The following is a 21,880-nucleotide window of genomic DNA, read 5'->3' as shown; positions in this document are numbered from 1 at the left end:
TAGTATTCCTCTTGATTACCACATTAGCCTTGTATTTTCTGTGAAGTTGCTACTGGATTCCTGACCTCGGCTTGACCATGACTGACTTGTATTTGCCCTCTTTGATTTGACGTGATCTTTTGGTTTTGACCTCTGGCTGCCTCAGGTTGCGCTGCTGGCTCTGATTCTGGTTTGGTTTGGACTCTCCATATATTGACCTCAGCTTGGTACGTTTTTGAACCTATAAAGAAGCTACCAGACTGCATGAAAATATAATGCATGGGTAATATATTCTGCCTTGACGATGTATCATATTGACACAATTGCACTTGCACTTTATCTCTTTATTACTTTGTGGATCAGTATAAATTGTTGCCAGTGTGCTCTCCTCTGGTGATGTCGCCTTGTCCCTGCACTTGTTTTGTTTGTTTTATTATGTATTGTCCTTTGAATCATGCTTAATAAATTGTCATTATATTTTCATGCGGTCTGGTAGCTTCTTTTTAGGTTCTATATTTGATATATGCCATAGGAATGTGTCTAGTTAGACATAATTGCTGATTTTGTTGCGGTATCAGGCCAAGTTTTATTGGTATTGGTACGTTTTTGGTTCCTTATTCGTTCCGCTGTGCCATTCTGTCATTAGTCATCTGTTATTTTGTCTCCCTCAGTTCCCTTCCCGGATTCGGCCCAGCACTTAAATAGGAAGGGACTGCCGTCCAGGTGTGGGCTGCAGTTTAGGGCGGATAGTGCAAATAGGTAGGGAGAGTTCAGGGCTCACTGTTCTCTACTGTGACAACTAATAAGAGTACAGGGGAGATGAAGGGAGGAAGTGCTAGCATATTTTTTTTAACTTTTTTGTGTTTTGTGTCCCTTTTACTTTGCTTTCCACAGATGCCCCCAACAGTGCTTGTCACCGATGTGCCCTAGAGTGGCTGCCACTAATGTCACCCAAAAATAGCCTTCTAAAGATGCCACCAAAGGCAGTTGCCATAAATACCTCAAAAGTCCTCGGATGTCCCTTAACAGTGTCTTAAGTAGGGGTCGGGCAAGAGTTTTAGGACATTAGAATAACTCATGAATAGACAATCATTTTTGGCCACTATTATCTAATAGCATCCAATTTATACATCCCATAAAATGTGGAGGATCCATGTTATATCTTTTAATATATATATATATTTGCATGAGTATATCTTATAACATTATTAGCTGCACTGTGTCCGATTGACTAAAGAAATTTAAAGGCCATTGTAACACTTTGCCTAATGAATCACATGTTTGGTTTTTGGCGCTGTTGGGCCCCTTTCACACGAGCGAGTTTTCCGCGCGGGTGCAATGCATGACGTAAACGCATAGCACCCGCACTGAATCCTGACCTATTCATTTCAATGGGTCTGTGTACATGAGCGGTTTTTTTCACTCATCAGTTCTGCGTTGCGTGAAAAACGCAGCGTTTTCTATCTTCTGCTTTTTTCACGCAGCCCTGGCCCCATAAAAGTTAATGGGGCGTCAGTGAAAAACGCATAACATCCGCAAGCAAGTGCGAATGCAATGCGTTTTTCACTGATGGATGCTAAGAGATGTTTGTAAACCTTCAGTTTTTTATCACGGGTGTGAAAAACACATCAAAACGCATTGCACCCTCGCGGAAAAAATTGAACAACTGAACGCAATCGCAGACAAAACTGACTGAACTTGCTTGCAAAATGGTGCGAGTTTCACGTTCGTGTGAAAGAGGCCTTTATAATGCAGCTTTTGCGCCTAAGCCATGAGAAAACTCAAAGGTAATAGAAAATATAAAAAATGACTTCTGTTCACTGCTCGATCCACTTTTGGCTTTGGCTCATGAAAACTGCATCTCAGATTGCATCAAAAACTGCATGTGTGATTCCAGTCTAATAGGGATTGTTGCATTGATACACGTGAGGTCTAGAGACAATGCTTCAATACTACTATTGAAGACCTTTAAGAATTACATTACTCACAAAAAGTTTGGGATATTTGGCTTGTGGGTGAAATTTCAGGATGAACCTAAAATGCTCTCTAACTTTTACAGCTGAACTTAATGTGACCTTCTAAACTTTTGAATGCACATGTCCGACTGTTCAATGTTTTAGTACTTTTTGCACAACTTGCTGTTCTCTAACATGGAGCTTAATGGCAAAATTCACAACAGGTGTTTGATCCATTAATTAGCTCAATTAGAATTGGTATTTAAACAGTCCTCCACAATGCACCAGCTCATCGAGGTCACATCATTAGGGAACGGCTGCTGGAGACTGGGGAACCTCAAATGGAGAGGCCTGAACTTTCTCCAGACCTGAAAACCTATGGGATCAACTGAGGCTTGTAACTGTGTACCCCAGAACCTCAATGACCTGAGGGCCGCGCTTCAAGAAGAGTGGGATTCCATGCCTCAGCATGAGACGTCGTTGTCAAGCTGTAATTGATGCTCAAGGTCACATGATGATGATGATGATGATGTATAGTCTTGTGTACACGCAGTCTTACCCTTCAGGCCTCGATGCGCTTAGCAGACTAATTTAACAGGGAGGAAAAAAAGAAGGCATGACACTTTGCCATGGGCCACAAAGGCCTAGAGAATAAGGCACCTATTCCAGAGACCAATTTCCTAGCACTTATCAAATGGAGAGTCAAGAAAAAGGGGAGGAAGGTAGGGGGATCTCAAGGTTCAAAGGGTTCGGACGAGATATAGAGAATGTGAAGAATACAATTTAATAAACGTGGGAAAAAAGTATCTTCAAAATAAAAGAACATTACCAACCGTGAATTTATAGACTAAGGCTACTTTCACACTAGCGTTCGGGGCTCCGCTTGTGAGTTCCGTTTGAAGGCTCTCACAAGCGGCCCCGAACGCATCCGTCCAGCCCTAATGCATTCTGAGTGGACGCGGATCCGCTCAGAATGCATCAGTCTGGCAGCGTTCAGCCTCCGCTCCGCTCAGCAGGCGGACCCCTGAACGCAGCTTGCAGCGTTCGGGTGTCCGCCTGGCCGTGCGGAGGCAAACGGATCCGTCCAGACTTACAATGTAAGGCTACTTTCACACCTGCGTTTAGGTGCGGATCCGTCTGGTATCTGCACAGACGGATCCGCACCTATATGCAAACGCTTAGATCCGTTCAGAACGGATCAGTTTGCATTACCATGAACGATAATGCAAACGGATCCGTTTTGACTTTACATTGAAAGTCAATGGGGGACGGATCCGTTTGAAAATTGAGCCATATTGTGTCAACTTCAAACGGATCCGCCCCATTGACTTACATTGTAAGTCTGGACGGATCCGTTTGCCTCCGCACGGCCAGGCGGACACCCGAACGCTGCAAGCTGCGTTCAGGTGTCCGCCTGCTGAGCGGAGCGGAGGCTGAACGCTGGCAGACTGATGCATTCTGAGCGGATCCGCATCCACTCAGAATGCATTAGGGCTGGACGGATGCGTTCGGGGCCGCTTGTGAGAGCCTTCAAACGGAACTCACAAGCGGAGCCCCGAACGCTAGTGTGAAAGTAGCCTTAGTCAATGGGGACGGATCCGCACCTAAACGCAGGTGTGAAAGTAGCCTAAGATTTAAGAAAACCCCCAAAATTATATAAACCAAATAAGTGTTAGGAAGATCAAACGCTTGTTTGAAAAGTAAGGCTTTCAGTGCACGTCTGAATGAGAGAAGACTGGGAATCATTTTCAGGGCCAGAGGTGGTTCCAAAATCTGGCCTCTTGAGCCGAAAAGGATCCACCTCCACGTCTGATCTTGTTAACTTGCGGGATGTTAAAATTCGCAGAGTTACTAGACCTCAATGTACCTGGTGAATTTACGTCACAGGTACAAGGGCCCCACACCATGGAATACCCTATGCATGAAGCATCCAATCTTGAACATCACCCGTTGTTGGACGGGGAGCCAGTGCAAGGCATTAAGAGAGGGAATGATATGCTCTCGGCGGGCAACACCCGTTAGGAGCTTTGCTGCGGCATTCTGCACAAGTTGAAGTCTATGCAAGTTCTTCTTAGGGAGTCCCATGTACAAGGCATTACAATAGTCCAACCGACTGCTGATCGCTGCTCCGACCAAGGCTTTCCTGAGCGGGGATTCGATGTATTTTAAAATCCTCCCCAGAAATCCTCATGACAAGTTATTGAGACATTGATATTTTTGCGGAGGTATACCCACCACTGTCATTGGCTTTTGTTTCAATAAATTGTTTGAGATGAGGAAATCACCATTGCTGCTTCTACTTAAATGCCCTACTTTCATGATATAATATCACTGTAGCCGTAGCGGGAACTTTTTACGTTTTCCATAAATTTCACCCGAAATCCAAATTTCCCTAGCTTTTTGTGAGTAGTGTATATGGTGCAGAAAGCCGTTGTCGCATATTCCACATAATTAGGGTGTGGCAGCTTTGTAAGCCAAAACCAGGAGTGAATTTAAAAAAAAGTTGTATCTGTCCTTAATACTTTCATTCCTTTTATGATCCTCTCCTGAATTTGGCTTCCAAAACTGCATGCAGAAAGCTTGCCATGTGAACGTACCCTAAGGCTGGGTTCACACTTGAGCGTTTTACAGCGCGTTCTAACGCGCTGTAAAACGCTCAACACATGAAAACCAATGCTTCCCTATGGCCCTGGTTCTCACTTGAGCGTTTTACAGCGCGTTTGAACGCGCTGAAAAACGCCCTACGCTCAAACAAGTTCTTGAGCTTCTTTGGGGCGTTTTACAGCGCGTTTGTGGCCATAGGACATTGCAGTCAATCACACAAACGCGCGTCAAACGCGCGTTTACTATTGCAAAAAACGCGCGTCAAAAACGTGCGTTAAACGCGCATATCAAAGACGCTCAGGTCTGAACCCAGCCTTACTGTTCAGACAACCCCATCCATACCACCACTTCTACAAAGATTGAACATACACTGTAACTCTCATGATCCAAGTCTGTATTGTAATAAAGAATACATATTTTTACTATTTAGCAATATAAATGTATCTGCACATATGTAACAGGAACACACACAGAAAATGCCTAAAATTTCAACTTTCACAATAAACTTCATATTGTGTAAGGCCTCATGCACACGACTGTATCCATTTACGGTCCGCAAATTGCAGATCCACAAGACACGTATGTGGTCCGTGTGCTGTCCGCATTCAATGGGTCCACAATCTGCATTTAGCAGACATTTTCTAACTTTTTGTGGGACGGACATACAGATGTGGAAAGTACGCGGATGATCCATGTGCTTTCCGCGTACATATTGTTTGTTCTGCAAAAAGATAGAACTGGGTAGATTTATCAAAACTGGTGTAAAGGAAAACTGGTTTAGTTGTCCTAACAAGCCAATAAGATTCCTCCTTTCATTTTGCAAAGGAGTTCTGAAAAATGAAAGGCTGAATCTGATTGGTTGATATAGGGCAACTAAGCCAATTTGCCTTTACACCAATTTTGATAAATCTTCCACAACATGTTGTCACGCCGGGGAGTAGGGGAAACCCCCCACCATGCGGTATCAAAGGGATAATGGGTAGCTGCTAGGCCAGGACGCCGGGATCAGGGAGCAGGTCACCTCCTAATGCGTCCCTAATTCTGACCCTGACTCCAACCCAGATGGTAGGAGGGCTCATACTCCGGAACCTCGGGGCCCTACTAACCCTCAGGAAATCCCTGGACTAGGAGCAGGGTAAGACGACCTGTTCCTCCACAACATGGACGAACAGGAGTCTCCACTGGCCAAGCTGCAAGGAGGGAAACACATACAGCTATAAGGAGATGGCAGGTAAGTGAAACTAGTAACACACTTACCTGCCACAGACACACTGACTGGAACCCGTGCACAAGTGCTGATGTCCACACCAACATTAAGAGGACACAGCACAGACCACAACCACACAGGAACCCAGGACACCCATAGCTGTAATAAAAGTGAGACACCATAAAAACATTTACTATCTTCTATGACCACAAGGATGGCCCTCACTGGACAGATGGCATATGAAGACCAGGAGGATAACTCCAGCATACACCATGGCTGGAGTACCCCTCAGCTTCAGGCATCCAGCAGAGGCCAAATAGCCCAAGCAGCCACACTCACACCCACATAAACCCAGTGTTAAAACACTAGGAAGGGAGTTAACCTTTCCAACACCAGACAAGGGGAGGAAGCCACTTAAAGGGGAAGTAAACACACAAGCATGGAAAGCTACACGTTGCCGCAGGCAACAGCAAGTGTAGCAACAGTGTCACAGCGCACACCATAGACCGTGACACATGTCCTATACTTGGCTGCAAATTGCGGCCCACAGACCTATTGAAGCCAGTGGATCCACAAAAATGCAGATGCAACACAGACGGGATCTATAATTTGCGGTCCGCAAAATACAGGTGCAAGAGGCCTAAACTGCAGAAGATACATTGGATTGTAATTGATTGACTATATTCCTCCAAGTAACCACAGCACCCATGGATGAATGTGGGATTAGCAGAGAAACAAAAATCTCCAATCTGTATCTCACATTATAAGATATGGGGCTATAAAAAGGGAATCCGTAATTTGGATTATGGATTCAATAGACCCTCTATTAGTAAACTGGCCATTACATAGCCAGTTAGCAACAGTCTTGCAGATGCAAAAGAAGAGGCAGCAAAGGAGACTCCATGCCGAGTGTACTGCCCAAAGTTCTCTGACCTTGTAATTATGTTTATTGCACCTATTTTCTTTATTTCTTTATAATCGAACACATAATATCTTCAGAAGGCAATGCATTGACTTTATGCAGAATTCCTTGGGATGTAGAACAAATGACATACTAATGGGGGAGGGGGTATTTAGCTAAATGATCTATATGTACTAAGACTACAGGTTTTAGTACAAGTTATACTTTAAACTAGCATTAGTAAAGGAGATTGGTATTAAAATGTGCACCAAATTTATTAGAGGGAACGTTCTAACGTGCATTCGATTAATTTGGTGTAATTTGCACCATTTTTGACGTTTCATAAAATGTTGCATTTCATGGCATTATAAATAATCATACTATAACAGGACTCTGTAAAATGTTAAGCCAGAACTTGAGTTTTTTTCCAAAAGACTCAGAATGCTGTAGGGGAGCAGAACAATGGGGGAGATTACAATCAGATTCCTCCTTTCATTTTTTCAGAGCTCCTTTGAAAAATAAAAGGTGGAATCTGATTGGTTGCCATGGGCCACTAAGTCAGTTTTCCTTTACACCCCCACCACATTGAGTTTAAAGCAACCCTCCAATTTGAGATTAAAAAAAAAACATATTACTTGAAGAACAAAGAGAACACTTATAGGGTGACCTACTTTTCATCTTTTTCGCTTCTCTTTTGTCATCCAAAATGGCTGCACTACTTCTCAGACTACCTGATGATTGCTGTGGATTTGGTAGCCTATGGACACTTTCTGCTGCCCTCGGATTAGACAGCGTTGCTCATGTGAGTAGTGCTGGCCTATCCAAGAGCAGGATTGGACAAACACGGAGTGTCTTAGACCACTAATACACTTTGTACATCAAGTAGTCTGAGAACCTGTGCAGCCATCTTAGATGACAGAATAGGAGCCTGGGAATCGGTGGATCTAGCTGGAAACATGAAAAGGAGGTCACCATGTAAGTGCTCTGTTTGTTCCACAGTTGGGGCTCCTGCACAAGACCGTATCCATTTTTGTGGTCCGCAAATCACAGATCTTGGCTGAGAGCCTCCTGATGTTTTTTTTTTTTACCCCTTCACAAACGTCCTATCCTTGTCCGCAAAATGGACAAGAATAGGACATGTTCTATTTTTTTGCGGAACTGCGGAATGGACTTATGGTATGGATGTGGACAGCATACGAGTCTGCTGTCCGCATCTTTCGCGACCCAAGTCTGCTGTCCGCATCTTTCCGCATCTTTCGCGAGTCTGCTGTCCGCATCTTTCGCGATGAATGGGTCCGCATCTGATCCGGGAAAAAAATGCGGATTGGATGCCGACTAAAACCACAATCATGTACATGAGCCCTTAATATGATTTCTTTTTTCTTAAACTTAAAGGGGTGCTGGCACAAAAGTTTTGTTATGGGGCCCTGTGATATCTGTGTACATCGCTGCTTTGTACTAAAACATTTTTATTGTCCATTGGCTTACTAAATCAAAATTAAGCAACTTTTGAAATAGTGAACATTTCCTACCATTTTTCTTCTGTAGAGTGTGTATGAGTTCTTCACTTAACTCCTTGGGCTGAATGTAACATAAATTGTGTTCCTACCTTATCATATTGGGTAGGAGGACCTTTGAGCTCCTTTCAAGCTTCACGGTTCAGGTGTGACCTCTGCACCCCTTATAGTTAGGCCTCATGCACACGACCGTTGTTGTGTTCCGTTCCGCAAAATGGGGTTTCATTGTTCCGTGATCCGTTTCCGTTTTTGTTTCCGTGTGTCTTCCTTTATTTTTGGAGGACCACCAGACATAAAGGAAGGTGAAAAAAAGTCTAAGACAGGTTTGCCATGCAAATGATAGGAATAAAACGGACGCGGACAACAATCTTGTGTGCCTCCGCGTTTTTTAGCGGTCCTACTGACTTGAATGGATCCGCAAACCGTTTTCCGCAGACAAGAATAGGATAGGTTATATTTTTTGACGGACTGCAACCACGGATCACGGACGCGGATGGCAAACGGTGCACTATCCGCATTTTCAACGGCTCCATAGAAATGAATAGGTCCGCATCTGAAACGCTAAAATCGGTGGAACGGATGCGGAGATGAACAACGGTCGTGTGCATGAGGCCTTACACCTACTGTTCAAAACACTTATACAATTAGAGGTAAATGTTGGCAGGGAAAACTTGGTGTCTTTTCAAAATTGATAACCTGAGCAATGCATTTGTGATATATGGTTTACTGATTTAATAAGTATTATAGATAATGGTGTGAGGTTTTTATAAGGCATGGGCTGTGGTTCTAAGGGATATTCATCTCTGATCTAAAGCCAGGGCTCTCAGCTTTGCTTACCAGAAACTGAACAAAGCTGATGTTTTTTCTTCAGGTCAAACATGTCCTTCATCTTTTGACTGAGCCATCCTTAAAGGAAATGGGTGACTAAACATTTTACAAGTCCCATGACTGGACACCATGCACCAAAGATCAATCAGCTGATTATCAACATGCAGAAGCCTAATGTAAGAGCCACCAGAATGTGAACGTAGCTGGCACTGATGTGGCCGCTGGACCCCTGAGTGTTGCAGTTATTGGAGAAGCAGCACTGGACTCTAACACCAGAGGTTTTTGCTCCATCACGCAACGCACGATCACAGAATGACTTGAAGGAGCAGGATTTCATCACTCCACCTGGATAAAAACACAAAAAGACAGGATAAAAGTTAATGACTGTAATAAGATTAGGACTTTGGAAATTAGCATTTTCCAAATGAAGAGTAGTTGGTTAGTTTGAGAACCACACAGAAACTCTAATAAACCGTACATAACTAATCTATCTATCTACCCTATGATGCTATTTACAGCCACACATTAGTTTTGTACTTACTAGACTGTCCACGGATTATGGCACAAGCATCTGAGTCTCGGGGACACTGCTGAGAACCTTGCTTATTACAATCTTCCTCATTGGATCCAACACAGGAAAAACACTGTAAACCACTGCCTAAAAGAAACATCTTTTTATTTGTAATAGCATTTTTAAGTCAATGACGTATACTATTGTTATTATTGAGGCACCACAACCATTGAAGAACATTGTGGGGTAATTTTCTCCTGAGAATAGGTGCATCCTGCACTTAGCAGGTATAAGAAGGATATATTCTTTAATGATCTCACACCCATTTCCACATAAACATACATACTTATGGTCTTGTGTACCAGCAGAGACTTGGAAGCCTAGACTTCCCCCAGAATGTTACTCTTCAAAGCCTTTCCGCGTACCACCCACGTTTCTGAGACAGCATCATCTTTAGACTTTGGTCCACATATGTGGAAGCATATAATACCTAAAAAAAGCTGTATACAGTCGTCCCTCAAGATACAATAGCCTCAGGATATAATATTTTCAACTTACAGTGGTCTCTCATGGGCCATCGTAACTTGAGACTAGACTCAAGATATAAGACCTCAGACACTGATCAACATGGGCATTTCTCTGCTCCTTTAGATGCCAGGTGAGGGTACACTGTGTGCTATACAGGACCCTGAAGAAGCTCCTGTCCTCATCATAGAAAGTGATCTACAGCTTCCAGCTTCTATTCCTGACTGTTATATGTAAGGACTTGCTTTATCTGTCTTAGTTATCTGCTCACTTTTCTTATATCTTTATTTTCTCTTACTGTTTTTCTGTAGGGACTCAAGTTACAATGGTTTCAACATACAATGGTCGTCCTGGAACCAATTAATATTGTAACTTGAGGAACCACTTTGTAATTAGTATTTATATGGTGTCAATGATACCTTGAACTGTACTGTGGACAGGTGTGGCACTGTTTTGGGAAGAAAACAGACATAGTTTTTGTGGGGGGCATTTATTATGCAACTTTTTCCCCTTTACAGAAGTCTTCTTCAGCAGCAGGTCCACCACATTTATCTTTATTCACAATAGTTTTCTGGCGAGAATAAAGACAGAAATATAGACTGTCGCACGGCCTGACAGAATAGATTTGGTCCTTGAGACGTCTCTGCTTGTTCACATTGTGCAGTTGCTATAAAGTGTTAAATAAAGAAGAATCACCTCACGTTACTTCTGCTTGTTGAAGTGTCAGTAGGTCAGGTAGGTCATTACATTGTCCTTCATAGGGAAGATTTTCCACTCAATGTCAGCACACATTAATCTTAATGGGCTTTTCTGGGATATTCGGTTAATGGCCTATGCCAGTCAACATAGAAGTCTGACCCCTGGGACACACACAGATAAGCAGAGTGGCAAATGAATGGCTGCAGTACCAAGAACATCCGCACTAGTACAGTGGCAGACCTCCCAAGTGTCCCTCTTTTGGAGGGACAGTCCCTATTTTTGACCCACGTTCCTCTGTTCCTCTTTGCTCCTTAAATGTACCTCTTTTTAATCAGAAGTATAGATTTGCATTACATTTATAATATTGATCGAAAAAGTGTTTGGCAGGTTCCTCTCTGTATATTAGACCCTGCCTTGTATATTATTTCATTTGATGCAATTTGAATTTTAGAAACTTCTATATTCAGATAATTTTTGAGCTATCATGCGCTAAGAAAACTATTAAAATATATAAATATGCAAGAAAATGGACTTTCACACAATGAACCATAAGCGTCCCTCTTTGTCCAAAAAGTTGGGAGGTATGCAGTGGTCCCTTATGTGACAATATTAATTGGTTCCAGGACAACTGTTGAAACCACTGTAAGTTGAGTCCATAACTCTATGGAAAACTGGTAATTGGTTCCAAAGCCCAAAAAAGACACCCCAAATAAGAAAAAATGAGATTTTAAGAAAAATAAGCCGATAACTGAGACAGAGTCCTTACATATAAAAGACAGGAATAGTTGCTGGAAGCTGTAGATCACTTTCTATGGTGAGGGCAGGAGCTTCTTCAGGGTCTTGTATCGTACATACATGTACCAGAAACATAACATGGAGTTGCCACTCACCTGGTGTCCAAAGGAGCAGCTCATCCTGGTACAGACAGGGGGCAGTACAGGACATATAGTACCGCAGAGGAGCTACTAGACGCCAGTGTTCTGCCAGAAAAATGGCCATGTTGATTGGTTGAGACATTGTATGTTGGTTTCAGCTTGCAAACACCATTGTATGTTGAAATATTGTATCCTGAGGCCATTGTCTCTTGAAGGATCACTGTGCTAGGAACTACATTGAAGAAGTCATAGCACTTCAGTAAGCAGTATTTCCCCCTTATTCTGCTGATCCAGGGGTTGGACCGCTACTGATCATACATTGATGGCCCATCCTAAGGATGTATGTATTTGGAAGGTTTGTAATTATTCTTGTATGAATATTACATATCAGAATTGCAATCAGGCTCAAGCTCACCCACCAAGAGGAATTTTCAGAGATCCCCGGGCCCGACAGAATAATGAGGCAAAGGCACAACATGATTCATGATGTCTGCTACTAAGAAACACTTAGAAAAGTGAAAAAGGAAGGGGATAAAGGCCCTTCTACATGGACAGATTATCAGGGCACTCATCAGGAATGAATGTTCGTATCAGCCAGACCATGCAGTCAAACTCATTACCATGTAATGGGGCTAAAAAGATGACTTCTTTCATGTGTGACATCTAAACAGTTGGAAGAGCGTAGGTGGCAGACAAAAAATATCATTAGCTTAAACTATAGAACTTCCTGCTAAAGCCACTTACTACACAATTTCAAAGCCACCGCTTACCTTCCGGTATCCTGAGAACAGAGAGGAGCAGAAGGGTGTGCACCAACCACATGGTAACTGTCCCTGTGCCTGCCCGTCCTACAGACTGGTGGCGGAGGCCGCTGCTTCTTCAAGGATTATCCTCTTTTGTAAAGCTGTTGATGAAGGGGGCCGCACAGACTGCAAGAAACTACTCATTCCGATTAAAAGCTCCTGTCATCCACATTATCTCTTCAACAGACTCCCATCTTACCTTCCTAAGCCTCCTAGCCCAGGTTTATTCTGACCTCGCCAGTTCTGACGTTTATTAACCCCTTTAGTCCTGGATCACAATGCGCAGTTTTGGGGCAGTTTTGCTGTGAACATATGCTTTGATGCTGTTGCAGCTAATAGTTTGCCGCAGCGGTGACCTACAGTACTTTCCTTGCGTCCGATCAGTTGGGAGCAGGTCACTGCTGCGCCAGAGATTGGCTACAGAGGCGTCAAAATGGATGTTGACAGCTGGAGACCTGAGCGAGGCAGGAGAGGCCTTGGATCGAAGGAGCCATGACCCTGTGGCAGGGAGCACATAAGTATTCTTATCATTGCAGGTCTGCCCAGGATGGTGAGTTTGCCAACCTCCCCCCGCCTCCCAAAAGGTGGGCAACTCCTTTAAAGAGGTTTTCCAAGAGTTTTTTTTTTTTTTTTTTTACTGATGAACTACCCTCTGGATAGGTCATCAGTATCTGATCGGTGGGGGTCTGACACCTGGGACTCCCGCCGATCAGTTGTTTGAGAAAGCAGCAGTGCTCGCAGTAGCTCCTCGGCCTTTCCTCCGCTTGCCAAGCACAGTGCCGTCCATTTGATAGTGGCTGTGCTTGGTATCGCGCTCAACCGTATTCACTTCAATGAGGATTAGCCGCACCTAGGCCATGTGACTGATGAACATGACATCACATGGCCTAGGGAAAGCTGGGGAAGGCCGTGTCGCTACTTGCCTGCCTTGCTTGGGTCTCCAGCTGTCAACATCCACTCTGACTCCTCTGCAGCCAATCGCTATAAACTCCATATGCACCAATATTGCTTCAAAAAATTCTAAAAGATACTAGACTGTAGTAACCTAAAGCACATATACACCCCTTTACTAACAGGCTTAAAGGAAACCTGTCACCAGGATTTTGTGCATAGAGCTGGGGACATGGGCTGCTAGATGGCCGCTAGCACATCTCCAATACCCAGTCCCCACAGCTCTCTGCGCTTTTATTGTGTTAAAACCCTTTTTGATCAATATGCAAATGACCTGATATGAGTCCTGTGTCCGGAGATGAGTCAAGCGGAAAGGAGCCCAGCACCGCCCCGCGTCCTCCGAATCTCCTCCTTGCTGGTTGACGTCACAGAGCTGGAGCGCCGAAATCTCGCGATGCGCGAGCTAGCGCATGCGCAGTGTTGGCATCATGTTCATTCCCAGAGCTATGGGGACTGGGTATTGCGGATGTGCTAGCGGCCATCTAGCAGCCCATGTCCTCAGCTCTATACACAAAATCCTGGTGACAGGTTTCCTTTAACATGCATGGTGGAGATTCTTGAGATACCTACATAAAGAGTGAGCAAAGTCTATCAACATGTACAAAGATTCCTACAGGGAATTCCATAGAATAATACTAATTTAAAATGTTCTTATTTATCTTCCACTTGCCAGTTTCTGACCCAATATTAGGCCTCACAGGTCCAGCAGATGACAATTGCATTTGGAGAGCGGCCAATCCCTTACCACTAGGGTCTATCTCTTAATGGTTGACTCACAAATAACCTGGTAATCTGGCCTTACACTTCAGAGAGCTGAGCGCTCATTCGCTGACAGCTACGCCTACCGTTCCCCCCCTACGCATGCATACTAGGCCGAATCCCCTCCAGTGACATGCACGCTCAGAGTAAGCCACTACTAGAGAGCCAAACTGGGTATTTCCAGTTAGATATATCCCTGCACAGTCTGACATTATCCAATCAGTGCTGCCAGTGTCCGACTGTACAGAGACACCCCCCAACTGGTACCAGTCATTTGGATCTTCATTGCAGACTAAAATCCATTCATAAACTTATGGTAGACAGTAGACATAATAGAGGAACAACACAACATAGAATTGGAGAGCACTCGACTGTGTAGGGAGGGTGATGTGGGACTGCGGGTGGCCCCCACCCTTTGGCCCCCCTGGGGAGTTTGATTAGGATCTCTTCCCTCCATATACCCAGGATTTGAAGGGGTTAACTCCTTCCTTTTAACTCACTTCCTTGAAGTGGCATGGGAAGGGTTAAGCCTGCCTGCCTGCCTCCCAGCTCTGGGGTGGTATTAGCCCCGCCTTTAGATTATATAACCCCGCTACCCCTTCCGGACGGTAACGTGGTCCCGCCCGCCCTCCTTTAATTTATGCTTAATGTTAATTGGCTTTGAGTTCCGATGTTTTGTTTTGATTGTTCATATCCTTCTCTAATTCCAGTCCGGAGTTGGTTTCCGGGTTCTCTAAAGTCACAGCTGGCGGTTTGGGGACAGTCAGAATACATGGTGTAGTTTAAAGGGCGGACATGCCTGCTGGGAGTCCAGCGGCCGGCATACTGCGCCATGTGTCAGTGGTTTGGAGCAGTTTAAGGCTCGTGGTTTATGATGTTACGAATGAAGAAATAAAAGCTGTGGCCGATCATCACCCAACATGAAGGTGTTATTTGTGGTTTTTGTGGGAAGTTTGTTGGATTTAGATAAGGGGGAGGGAAGAGAGGATGATGTTTGTCTCTTAGACCTACCAGCAGTCTATAAGAATTGATGCTCCAGAATGGTTTTTACATGAGGATTGCAAGCAGTTACTAAAACAGACATGTCAGCAGAGGTGACAGGCAGGGCCGTTACTAGGTCAAAAAATTCGGGGCCTGGGCCCTGATGTTTTGCCTCAGGGCCCGAATGTACTGCCTGCCAGATCGATACAACTGTCCTCAGGACAGCAATACAATTTAATCAAATGCACTGGAAGATCTGACCAGTAAAACAGGCAGTGGTTGAGAAAGATATGCGATGATGTCACCATTATATGACCAGTGCAGGAGAGGGCGGTGGTAAAGAGGAGAAGACCTGGGGGAAGAAGCTGTGGTGAGTTCTGCTACATGAGGAGAGGTAAGTGAAGGGAGAGGCAGAGCAATGCTGGGAGGTTATTTAACTGGGACTGTATGTTAGGGCTGAAGGGAGTGATGTTATTTACATGGGACTGTATGTTGGAGGGGGCTGGGGGAGAGAGTGATATTTACATGGGACTGTATGTTGGAGGGGGCTGGGGAGGGAGTGATGTTATTTACATGGGACTGTATGTTGATGGCGGCTGTGAGAGGGAGTGATGTTATTTACATGGGACTGAATGTTAGAGGGGGCTGGGGCAGAGTTATGTTATTTACATGGAACAGTATGTTGATGGCGGCTGTGAGAGAGAGTGATGTTATTTACATGGGACTGCATGTCGGAGGGGGCTGGGGGAGGCAATGATGTTATTTACTTGCGACTAAATGTTACAGGGGTCTTATGGAGGGAGTGATGTTATTTACATGTTGAAGGGGCGATTTTCTTTACATGGGACTGTATGTTGAACATGGCTGGTGTGGGGGAATGATGTTATTTACATGGGATTGAGTGTTGAGGGGGTGATGTTTACATGGGATTGCATGTTGGAGGCGGCCTGGGAGGGGGTGATATTATTTACTTGGGGCTGTATGTTGAAGGTGGCTGGTGAGGAGGTGATGTTATTTACAAGGGACTGTATTTTGGAGGGGGCTGTAGATAGAGAGGGATGTTATTTACATGGGACTGTATATTGGAGGGAGCTGGAGAGATGGTGTGATGTTATTTACATTGGACTGTATGGTGGAGGGAGGAATATAACTACAGGGGGCACTGCAGAGGGCATTATAAATACTGGGGGCACTTCAGGGTGAGCATTTTAACAGTAGGGGGATATAAATACTGGGGGCACTTCAAGGTGAGCATTATAATAGTGGGGGGCATTATAAATACTGGGGGCACTGTAGGGGTATTATAAATCCAGGGGACATTATAGGCATTCTGATTACTACTGGGGGCTCTATGAGGGCATTCTAGAAGAGAATTACTATTGGTGGGACTATGAGGAGCACTATTACTATGTGGGGGCTCCATTTTCTTCAGGATAGTATTTGGGGGTATTGGGGAGCACAGCGAGCAGCAATATAACACTGTAGGGGCTCCAGGTTGGAGGATGATGATAGAAATGTGAGGAAGCTAAGATGTCTGTGTGTCACACTCTGCAGAGATGAGGCGGCTGAAAGAAGTTGTCCGGACCGAATGGAGAAGATGACAGAGAAGATGTACAACGGAGGAGACGTCACCTGAAGGCACTGGATGTGACAGGTATGTGCTGCTGTATAGCAAGTACAGCAAAATGCGGTGTGTGGGGGGAGGGGGGAGACTTAGAGAACTGGGCCATATTCATTGGGGCTTGGGCCCCGGATCTTTTGAGACCCTAGCAACGCACCTGGTGACAGTTCATTTTTAAGGGTGCGGACATCTCCATACACTTTAGATAATTGGCTGGTTGGAATGGGCAGAAGTTCATCTCTTTGAGAATATGTCCTGTGTATGCAGTTATAGCAATAAAGATTAAGATGCAACTAACAAACGGCATTGATATGTTATATATAGACCCTCAAAATAATTTCCTTTGGTGTGCCCTAGTGACCCATGTCTGAGGGTGGTTCAGTTCTTACCACTGCTTCCTCACAACATTGCGGTCCTGGGTGGTTTGATATCAGCATGTTCTGATTGAGTTAGATGTATTTATGTGGGTTTCCTACCACGTTACTAAAGCATGCTTAGATTTATTCTACAAAACTGTGCCCAGATTGTGTATGAGATAGGGAAGGAAATTAGATTGTGAGCCTTGGGGATCGGGAATAATGCAAAATCTTGATACACCATGATCATAATGACCACTCTCGATAGTAATAACATATGACAACCTGTACCACATAGAGTTAGGGTAAACCATTTTATTGCCAGCGGCACGCAATGTATGCACCTCTGGCAAATACCGAAGCTGTCACCATTAGCACAACTGTTAAATAGATAAGTCATCTTCATGTGATATAAAGCAAAAAAAACAGAACAAAGACATTATAGCAATGTAGTAAGGATGAGATTGCGTCTCCAGTGTACAGATTACGGATTTATTTACAGCACACTGCCCATACGATTGTGGCTTCATGACTGTGTATTTGCTATTTTCTTACAACCATTTTAAATAAAGTCCAGAAAGGAGGGTGCCCGCAGAAATTCTGTATGAAACATCTGAAACATGACGTAGTCTTGCCCGGCAGGACCATAGTCTATGCACACAGCTCTGTTTTTGCATTGGAAGAAAGCCATATAAGACTTGATGTTCGTGAAGATTCAGGGCCAGTTTTCTGCCTCCCTGATACAGGAAGAACATGTGGGAGGGAAACTTGCGTCATATGCTTCCTGCGCCTCCTCCGTGCCTCCTCTCCACATTCAGGTACAAATTTAAAGACTGGACCTCCCTTTTCCACATCATCCCACTTGCACTCTGCAAGGAAACTAAGCATCCCACAGGAAAAGCAGCAGGTTAACTCTTTCCCATCTTAGAAATCAGTTCATCGCAGATCTTGGTGAGTTCTTCTATCTCTTTATTCTGGAAAAGGAATAGAGAGTGTGTAAGAAAGAAGCCGAAGGGACAAAGAATGGAAGGAGGGAGTAGAAGCTGCTTGATGCTGCACAAACCTTTTGTTCTAAAGTTCTCTCCAAGGCATCTACTCTGAGTTGTTCCTTCCTCAGGCTGGCTTGGTAAGCTGCATGTTCCTGCTGGGACTTGATGCGTACTTGGGCAATATCTGAATTAGCCCTGCAAAATGGCACCAAAAATTAGGAAAAATAATCTATAACAAAAAGACATTACCTACACTATTCTGGTCTCCTCCTAACTTCTCCAGTGTTCCTTAGAATGCGGGCATGGAAGACTCAACACCTCTAGGTGGAGGATGGGGTAGGTGACAGGCAATTGTCACATGAGCCCAAATTATTCATGACACAAGGTTTTGGGTTGGCCACTTTCTGGGCACTGTTGACCAATGTGTTTGCAAGATGATTATATGGAACTTACTAATATAGTCTTTTAGAAATTCTGCACCATTTTCTGCATTTTATAAGGTAGGCCTCCTTGTTTACAAAGTCTTTTCTGCTGTCCACACATAGGTCTTGTCCATAAAATGGCTGCTGATGGATGGTCATGTGATCAGACAGATCACCTCCTTGTAATGTGTCCTCCATTCAAGTAAACTACACGTTTCATCTACACTTGTTCTGTTAGGAGTTTAGTGCAGGTGCAGTGTGTTTGAATGGAGAAGACATCACAAGGAGGTGATCTGCCTGGTCACATGACCCTCCATCAGCAGCCATTTTATAGACAGGACCTCTTGGTGGACAACACAAAAGCAAAGCAAAGACTCCATTAGTAAGTGCCGTGTAATCATCTCACAAGCGCATTGGTCAGCTCTAACCAAAAAGTGGGCAGCCACTTTCAATTTCTGTGCCATGCAGTCTCTACCCGCAGTGACCCACATTTATCATACCCTTATGCCAGTTGTCTGGCATCAAAAAAATCACAAAGCAGTATGGTGGCTCAGTGGTTAGCACTGGTGTCTTGCAACGCTGGAGTCCTGTGTTCAAATTGTATGAGGGACAACAACTACATGGAGTTTGCATGGTCTATGTGGGTTTCCTCCCACACTCCCAAAAATAGGCAAAATGTCTTACTATGAAATTGACCCTAGTGTGTGTTTAGTGTTGGGGTTGAGCTTGGTGAGAAAAGAGCATTACAAATGTTTGTCATTGTCAAAGCAGGGTCCTGGGCAAAAACAACCTTTTTGATGGTGGGTTTTCACCCCTCCTTCCACTTTTCCAAAAAAAGGTTGCGGCAGGGAGTGGACGGTGCAGGGTCAGCCAGCACATTTATTGTAATTTACATCAGAAAACTGGTAGAAATTATATCTGACGTCTATGGCACATCCAAGATGTCATAGGTTTCATTTCTGGCACATGGGCACCTCTTAATAATTGTAGTGCATCTGACACCAGTGGGGCAGAGATTTAGACCGGCATACAAAACTGCCTTGCCCAGAGGGTTGCTTTAAGTCTCTTTCAGACGAGCAAGTTCCATGCATCGGACTTGCAGAGTGAGTATGAAGCAGCTCCCGTCCTGACCTCCCAGTACTGCTGGGGTCACATAGCATTACAGTATATTGATTTATGAAGCTATGTAACCCTTACAGTTCTGGAATGTATTGTATAACACTACAGCATTATGTCAGTGTTATCCAGTACATTCCAGAACTCTAAAGGTTACATAGCTTCATAAATCAATATAATGCTATGCGACCCTCTCAGTGCTGGGAGGTCAGGATGGGAGCTGAGAGTCCGATGCTTGGAACTCGCTCGTCTGAAAGGGGCCTTAAGAAACAAAAGCGACATGTAACTGTCCACTCTGAAATATCACCGGCGGCCTCGTGGTATCTGCTTCCCATTCATTTCAGTGGGATGCAGCTCTGAAGATTGCAGAGCAGCAGCCGTGCAGTGAAGGGACATGTCCGTTCTCAGTGAGGTTACAGCTATAAGCCAGCACTCCATGATTCTCAGCGCTGCCTTCCAATGAAAAGAAAGGGAGGCAGAAACCACGTGGCTGCTGGCAGGATTTTGGCAAAATTTCAGCGCGGCTGTCAGCACCACGATTCCATGGTAAAACCCACTGTGTGAACAGCACCTAACTGTTACAAAAAGATCCAGCAGCATACAAAAAGCTCACTCCCCTTCATGATCAGTTATTGAGAATGTTCAGTTCGCTCCCGATAATTGCCTGGGCATCTGTCTGTGTAAATGCAGCTAATGTCATATCATTTATGGAGTTTAAACTCTGCTATTCTGATAGAGACCTCCAAATCTCATTCATAAACTTAGATTACAAGATGATAAAATGCCAGATGCGTCCAGCCACCACTAGAGGGAGCATTGGAGATTACTGCATACTTTGTTTTCTGTGACTTAGATACTGATGACCTAGTCACTTTAACGACTCTGTAAAGAATCATTTTCAAATGGAAACTTTGACATGGTTAACTTTTAATGTTCAATTTGGTATAAGGGTTACAGAATTGCACCATCCATTACCTGTCTAGCTTCTCCTCTGCATGAATCTTCAGAGCATGGTACCGCTGTTCCTCCTTCTTGACTCGTGTAAGATATTCTTGAGCGCATTTCTTAAGCACTTCCTCATTCTGTAGAAGGACGAAGGACAGGTTATTTATACAATGCCAAATCCAGGAGCACAGATCTCTGCTGCTGGGCAGCTTTTTGAGGACACATCCATGGTTTTTGCAGCAGATTTCAGAAATCTGGGGTTGAATTATAAGTTGGCGTGCTGTGGATTTATAATCAGTTCCACAGGTCAAGTTATGTGCAGATTCTGCTGTAGAAAATGTTTGCAGCATGTGGATAAGATTTTTTAAAATCTCATCCACTTTGATGCTACTGTAAGCACTACTTATTTTCTGCACATAATTCTGCAGCAAAAAAATCCACAGTGTATCCACCACATGTGGTCAATACCCTACAGGTCACTCACCTTTCTGAAGCCTTCCAACACATCCTTCATTTTCTCATATCTACGGAAGAGATCAGCCAGGGATTTCTCAACTGAATTGAGGTCGGCAAGTGCTTGTTCCTTCTCTAAGATCAGCTGCTGGACTGTGTGATGGGAAACGGACTTCTCTCTCTGATCGTCCTCTGTCCCAAAAAAAAGAGAGTGTGATTATCAGTGTCTTGTAGTAAATTCACCTTCACAGAAATAGTCTACACAAAGTGCACTTACCATACTGCTACCACTAATGACGTGAGCTATATCATTGGATATTCCAGACCTGTGCAGGCATTTCACCTGGAAGAGTTTTCTAGGGTAATACCGCCCAGGTATATACTGTCTATCTATACTACACTGGGAGGGATGGAGTACTGTGAGTGCCTGTCTGGAGTAATCCATAGGATATTTTAAGAGGACCTGTAGCCTCTCCTGACATGCCTGTTTTAGTAACTACTTGCATTCCCACAGGGGTGGACTGGGAACTTAAAGTGGCCCTGGAAAAAACTAAAAGTGGCCCCATATCGTAGAAGTGTCCAAATTGACAGGAGGTTAGGCAACACAAGTAGGCGGGGACAACTCAAGTGGGTGGGGTCAGCGATACCACAGTGTAGCACATAATACCACCCCAGCAGAACCAAATACCACAGTGAAGCACAAAATACTTCCCTAGAAATAGCCCTATTGTGGTGGGGCAAGAAGCCATCTAACAACACCTGCAACCACCTGATACATTGGTACCCAACATTCCCAGAGCTAATTTACACAAGGAGCGGCAGGTTGTTATGTACCTGGCTGGCAATAGTGAGGAGGACATCAGCCCACAGGAAGTTTCCTTGT

General features: G+C 44.2%; 1 protein-coding gene across 6 annotated transcripts in view; it reads right to left on the bottom strand.

Annotated features, from left to right (window-relative positions):
• Window positions 1–17,367: 17,367 nt before the first annotated feature.
• Window positions 17,368–21,880, bottom strand: part of TACC2 (transforming acidic coiled-coil containing protein 2) — a 181,915-nt gene continuing 177,402 nt past the window's right edge. For all 6 annotated transcript variants that reach the window (XM_040438035.1, XM_040438034.1, XM_040438036.1 and 3 more), the window contains 4 exons: window positions 21,029–21,189; window positions 20,575–20,681; window positions 18,136–18,256; window positions 17,368–18,046 (listed from right to left, as the gene is read on the bottom strand). In XM_040438035.1, coding sequence (XP_040293969.1) covers window positions 17,981–18,046; window positions 18,136–18,256; window positions 20,575–20,681; window positions 21,029–21,189 — 455 coding nt within the window. In that variant the 3' untranslated portion in view covers window positions 17,368–17,980. The remainder of the gene's footprint in view (window positions 18,047–18,135; window positions 18,257–20,574; window positions 20,682–21,028; window positions 21,190–21,880) is intronic.

The sequence above is a fragment of the Bufo bufo genome, chromosome 6 (assembly GCF_905171765.1).
Source record: "Bufo bufo chromosome 6, aBufBuf1.1, whole genome shotgun sequence".
In the NCBI taxonomy this organism is placed as follows: Eukaryota; Metazoa; Chordata; class Amphibia; order Anura; family Bufonidae; genus Bufo; species Bufo bufo.
This window is presented reverse-complemented; position numbering and strand designations above follow the sequence as displayed.